The sequence below is a fragment of the Argiope bruennichi genome, chromosome 6, assembly GCF_947563725.1.
Source record: "Argiope bruennichi chromosome 6, qqArgBrue1.1, whole genome shotgun sequence".
NCBI lineage: Eukaryota > Metazoa > Arthropoda > Arachnida > Araneae > Araneidae > Argiope > Argiope bruennichi.
The window spans coordinates 61,550,246-61,557,124 of record NC_079156.1 but is presented as its reverse complement, the minus strand read 5'-3'; the positions used below and the strand labels follow the sequence as shown (position 1 = coordinate 61,557,124).

At 30.3% G+C, this 6,879-nt stretch overlaps 1 protein-coding gene across 1 annotated transcript in view; it reads left to right on the top strand.

The window, feature by feature from the left end:
* The first annotated feature begins 3,629 nt into the window (after positions 1-3,629).
* The window catches only part of LOC129971104 (nuclear hormone receptor E75-like), a 137,994-nt gene continuing 134,744 nt past the window's right edge, over positions 3,630-6,879 (top strand). Inside the window, exon 1 of the mRNA XM_056084582.1 lies at positions 3,630-4,000. Coding sequence (XP_055940557.1) covers positions 3,886-4,000 — 115 coding nt within the window. The 5' untranslated portion in view covers positions 3,630-3,885. The remainder of the gene's footprint in view (positions 4,001-6,879) is intronic.

The following is a 6,879-nucleotide window of genomic DNA, read 5'->3' as shown; positions in this document are numbered from 1 at the left end:
GCTAATATTTATAACTACAAAATATACATTAACAAAAGCATTAGGCTAAAAAACAAAACGGGGGAATCAATAATATTTTTATTTCAGTTATTTTTATGTCAAAGTTAGAAATTCCAAAGTCACAACATTGAGTATACACCTTATAAAATATACGACTTGACTACCACTATTTATTTTCAAATGAATAAGTAAAATAGTTTCAATGAATTGGCAATCATTGATTTCCAAGCGAAAACAAACGTTTTGGTTATCAAAATGGGCTCCAGAAATGAAGCAAATGTTGAAATTCGGAAACTTGTTATTCGATTGCCTGATCTCTACGAAAAAGTCTCTACGAGAAATTGTAAGGGAAATTCAACGCTGTCATGGATGCAATCAAAAAATTATCCGGAAATATAAAATGTATGGACAAATTGCTAATAAACCTGGAAGAGGAAGAAAAGAAATCCTCAGTTCCAAGACCAAGAGAAGAGTTATTCAAGAGGTAACAAATAATTCTAAGGTGAGTGGTACAAAAATTGCTACATCTACTTAATGAACAATTGGAAAATGTGTTTCTGCAGAAATAATTCGAAGAGTAATCCGAAAAGCAAATTATAATGGTCGCGTAGCCAGAACAAAACCATTCATTTCCAAAGTAAATCAAGAGAAAAGAATATCATTTGCTAAAAGTCGTATTTCAAAGCCTCCTGACTTCTGGAATCAAGTAATAGTTGGTGACCAAAGTAAGTTCAATGTTTTTGGTAGTGATAGTCGATGTTATGTTTTGAGAAAGCCCAATTCTGAACTTCTTCCTAAAACCACCAATCCTTCTGTCAAGCGTGGAGGTGGTTCACTTCTTGTATGGGCCTGTATATCTGCAAAAGGAGTGGAAAATTTACTTTTCATTGTTGCAATCATGGACAAAATTAAATATTTGGATATTTTGAAGTGTGCCAGAAAGTGCCCAGAATTTGGGTTTAGGGTCAAGTTTTCTGTTTCAACAAGATAATGACCCAAAACATACAGCTAAAATAGTCAAGTTATGGTTGTTGCATAATTGTAAAATGCAATTGCACACCCCTCCTCAATCTCCAGATCTCAATGCGATTGAAAATTTGTCGGCAAAATTAGGAAAATGAGTTCAAAAACACTATATTAGGGGCAAGGAACACTTAAAAAGAGTATTACAAGAAGAATGGTCGAAAGTATCCAGCGAAACAACTGAAACTCTAGTCAACTCCATGCTTTTTCTCTTTTTGTTGACAGATTTTGCTAGATGTATTCTCAATTTTGAAACTTTGGAATTTGTAACTTTGACATAAAAATTATTGTAAAAAAAATATTACTGATTCTTGTTTTTTAGTCTAATACTTTTCTTATTGTATATTTTGTCGTTCTTATGAATATTAGCCATAATTAAAAATTTGAAGATTAAAAAGGAAGAGTATGTGGATATTCAAATTTGGGAGCCACTGTATATACTTTTGAAATTTTAACTTTGTTTTATTTTATCCCTAGACTGATTAACATCAGATTATTAAATTAACATAAGATAATTTAAAATAAAAATTTGCAAATTAATTAATATTTTAATTATATATATATATAATATAATATTTAATAAAGTAATTGATGTTCAACAAATTGATGATTGATGTTCAACAAATTGATGATTGATGTTCAACAGAATTTGCCAAAGTGTTTTGTTGAAACATTCGTTTGAATTCTGTATTTTGCCATGATGGCATTTTGACTTGGTTTTATAATATGCATACACACACATATATATTTCTCCGAATCTAATCGGAACTTTCAAACTGTCAATCAAGATCTCTGTAATTCGTGGATGCGACTTCTATTTTATTAACGCAAGCGCATCTAGTCAGGAAAGCAAGTATTATAGAGCAATATGTGTCCACTGGCGTCGCTGCTGTCGAGAGAGGATTTGCTCACTTGTCATAGGGGTTGAAAATGAAGAGATTTTATACATTTATATAGCTTTTACGTTTTGTGGTTCAAATGCTTACTTGTATTCGGTGAGCTAGATAGACAAGATTCTGGAGAGTAAATTTCAATCAAAATCTGATAGAAATATATAAATTTAGTACAACCAATTTTATATCAAATTTCATCCGTCTAGCTAAACACGTTTTTGGGTCAATGTCAAGTCAAAACATAATTCCAAAAGCGTTTTTTTTTTCCCACAATCGAATTTCTTTATGATTATGATTTATTATTAGATATTATTATTATTTGATATATTAGAAAGTAAAATTACTTATAGGTATTTCGTATAGAATTTCATAGAATAATCTAGATTCAGTAAAGGCGCATCCAATTGAAAAAGTTTTAGAAGCACTGCGCTAATCTACTTAAGCAAATTCTTTTCGGTAGCTTCCTATAGGAAGACTACCTATTGCAATGGTTCTCATGGCTTCGGGAAAATTTCCCTCAGTTTTTTACCAATCATGTTCCCTAGAATCCTAAGCCACCCTTCTTTCAAAAGTTATATAATATATACGTATAACGCTTTGCCCATGTTATCTTGTGAACAAGATTACTAGATTAATTTGGATTTTAACCGACTTGCAATATGTTATTAGATATGTAAAAATCTCGGACGAGTTCGTAAATGGCATCTAGTTCAAAAGGATCGGAATGGTGGTGGTGGGGGGATTGAAATTTTCATTTCGCTATAACTTTCTTAATATTGAAGATAGAATGATAAATCTAATTAGTGCCTCATTAAGACGAACAGATTTTGTATTTAAAGTTTTTTGATGGCTGCAATAGCTTAGAAGTTAAAGCTAAAAAGTGATTTTCAAACCCTAACCTTTGCCTTCCAGTTGGCTGAGTTTTTTTTTTTTTTTTTTAATAATTTGTAGGTCTGAAATAAGATTCGCCAAAATTTCGATTTTTTTTTTTTTTGATGATGATTACAACATTGTATATAGAATTTCATAGAATAATCTGGATTCAGTAAAAGCGCACCCAACTGAAAATGTTTTAGAAGTATAGCATAAATCTACTTAATCATGTCTCTTTTTAAATCGCAAAAAATATAGCAATTTCTCTTTGGATAATCCTAAACTTTGAAAATATTTTCTAAAAAACTAATTCGCAAAATAATTCCTGGCTTAGAAAACAACAGCTCTGAGCCACCGCGTTCAAGGCCAATGAAAAGGACAAAAATAACAAGAGATACACCAGTTTCTGAAAACACTGGTGAGGTCGTCCTTTTCAAATTAACTACTACGAAATCAGATCATCGTATAAAAAGAATGGTACACAAATCTAATCCAACCCAATCTACAACCCCAGTAGAAACTGTTCAAAAACAAATAAAAGGAACAAAAAAAAATCTGATAATCCTTTCTCTGATGCCTCTGTCTTCCCCCCGTTCGCTCCAATCCGATCAGGAATCAAGAGAGTCGCCTCAGAATTATGTCAATGGGTCATGACGTAATGCTACCTTCCTCCCTCCGCCTCCCTTTCCCCACCGAGTTCATTGCACTCGACCATGGCTGAATTTCTTCTATCCAATAACAACGCGTCTCTGAAGCGAGGGGAAAGTTGCAGGGAAACTCACTCAGTGGGTTACAGTTACAGTCAGATTTTGTGTTTCGCTAGCACCTTGTGCAGCACCGCATGTTTTGTTTATTATTTACCACGCTACTTCATTTGAATATTGGACGTGATTTTGTGCGATATGATGGACATACGCCAATGTTTTGTGGTGGACTATGACAAGACATACATGAGGTCCTTGCTATGGCACCAATAGGATTTTTCAATTGGATTTTTACCGTCTTTTTCAGGAACAACAAGTGTCTATTTGACACTTAGTTCTTGTTTGTGAATGTGTGTTTGGTGTTGTGTTTGTGTGAAGACCCCCCGTGAGTTATGGTCGAAAATTTAAAAAGTACTGTCGAAGAAGATTCTATCAATTGTTCTGTAGATGATAATATGGTGCCAAATATTAATAGCAATAAAACTCCTGTGCCAACTGAGCAAATAGGTAAGTTCGATTCGTTTTCCTTGATTCGAATTGGAAGTAATAAATTTGTTTTAATAATTATCTTTTTGTGATTTGAAAAAAAAAAATTATTTCAGTATAATTTGAAAACTGTTTGAAAAATGAACAACGGTGGTAAAAAAGTTCAAACACAAATTTCCCAAAACATTCGCACATTTTTCGGTCATAAAAGGAATGTCTCATATTCGTAGCGTCATTAGCATTTTGTTAACATTTAAAGTTTTGGAAAAAAAAATTCTGTTTATCAGTTGTTGTCAAAAGTTTTTGTATTTTAATGTAAACAATGAATAAACAAATTCATGTAAACTAATCTAATATAAACTGTTATGTTTTAAATAGTTTTTTTTTCAGTTAAAATATAATAAGATCAACTCATTCATGTGTTTTATGTTCTTTTGACAGTTCATACATATTAAGAAAAATTTCAAATATTAGAATGATTTAAAATGTTCCCGATTTTGCACATATTTAATAGTATCGAAACACCGGTTTTTAATAGTTTTGTATTCTTTACTGTCCTGCATAACATGTTAAAATTTTTAAAATATTATATTTAACTTTTTAAATATATTTTTATTATTGGAGACTATGTGCATTTCATATAAAAAATAATGAGTTTTTAAGAAACATCGAATGCCCAAAAAGATAAGTAGTGAAAAATAAAGCTGCTATACACAGAGAAAAATGTTTAAAACTGTCTAACATTTTATGATATGAAAAGTATATACCCCAGCATGAAACCTGTTGTAAATAATTAAAAATAATTTTTTATACCAGGTATTCTCGAATATTTATAATCTTGTCGGATATAATCGAAAATCAAAAATTTATGTACTATTTACATACATATTCTAAAAATATGTGCTCCAAAGAGGTGTCATTTTGCATTCATTTTAATTAATCATTTAGATTTATTTTGTAAAAATTGCGTTATAAAGAAATGTAATGCACCATTTCTGGTACATGTACCATTCTTTCAGAATCCGTGTTTATAGCAATATTTGTTGTGTTGTGTGAAAGTGTCTTTAGGATAACATAAAAAACAACTGAAAATAAATTTTTATACTAATTAAATTTATTTTGTAAAAATTGCGCCATAAATATAATGTACCATTTCTGGTACACGTACCATAATTTGAAAATAAAAGTGTCTTTAGGATAACATAAAAAACAACTGAAAATAAATTTTTATACTAATTAAATTTATTTTGTAAAAATTGCGCCATAAAGAAATATAATGTACCATTTCTGGTACACGTACCATAATTTCAAAAACCCTGTTTATAGCAATATTCCTTGTGTAGTTTGAAAGGTTCTTTAGGATGACATAAAAAAAAAACTAAAAATAAATTTAAATCTATCATTACCTTTTCTGCAAACGTTTTACCTCATACGTCAGTTAAAAAAAAAAAAAAAAAAAAGACATATCTAACAGGACATGATTATTTAAGAAAAATATAGTTTCATAGATCACAGGTAAGAGCTTTCCATTTATTTTTAAAATTATATTTTTATAGAAGGCAGTTGGTAAGTAATTTATTCCATATGTCTCCCCAGACTTTTTTTTTATCTTTTTATTTTATAATGTGACAGCTGAAGTTGACAGTTACAGCAATGTATCATTGTCTACAAAAAATTGTGCAAAATATTATCTTAATGTAAAAAAAATGGCAAATCCGTTTAAAGATATTTTAGTTGGATATTCCAAGCGAAGGTGAAATTTTGTCTATAGCTTTACTTAACGAAGATGGTGGTATTGTTATATTCGTCGGCGATGTGGACGCTTGTAGCTCTTAGGGTGCTAGTAGACACATCTGTCAACTTTATGGGTTTCAAAACATCCTCTCCATGTTCCAATATTAAGTGCATTGAAGTGAACGTTTCCATGATGCAATAATCAATAATATAAGAATCAACAATGTTAATTTGTATAAAAAGATTCAAAATTTGAATAAACGAGGACTTTTCTGCAAAATTATTTCAAATTATTCCAATATTTCAAGTAATAGTAGTTTTAAGTCTCTTATATAAATAAAGATTACAACTTATAGAAAAATAATATATTTGTTGTCATTTATTCAAAATATACCGACACAAAATACAAACTACAGAGAAAATAGCCAAAAAATGGTCCAAGTCAATTAAAAAAAATATCTCATGCTACCGAAAGTTAAATAGCAATGAGGAAATCTAAGACAGCAAAGTAATATAATTTTTTATTTGTATTGTATTTTTTTTATATATTTTTATAATTAGTAGCATATTATTTGTTGGTTAGAAAGTTATTATTTGTATGATTCAGTCGCTTGATATTTATTCACTTGATAACATTTCCCAAGTTCAGGTGAAAGCTGCCAGAATCTCGACTTGGGGTTTTGTTGCAGGAAAGAATGTTTGTTTATAAGAAATTAATGTATATCATGTAGCGAAGAGGACAAGCGTCTTGCTCTCAAGTGGCATTCAGATTTGAGAAAAGAGGAATCGGCTCAAGAGAGGTCTTCGTTATTTGATTATGGTCCGAAATCAAAATAGATCACATGCAGCTTCGTAACGGGATCTGAATCCGACTAAACTAATATTGTACCTTAGGTCTAAAGATTTCATGAAGTAATATAATAACTTCAACTTACGGAACAACATTCCATTTGAATAAAAAGGATGCGTTTTAATATTTTGAATCTTGCAAATATCTCTGAAGATTATAAGAACAAACATGTAGTAAAAAATAGACTAATAAATGTTCTATTGCACTTTCTAGAGAAATCTCTAAAAAGTGTACCGGCTGTATCTTGCAAAAAAATCATTTTTGTAAGATGCAACTGACAAAATCATGCTCATCTTTTTTTTACGAAAATGCTGAA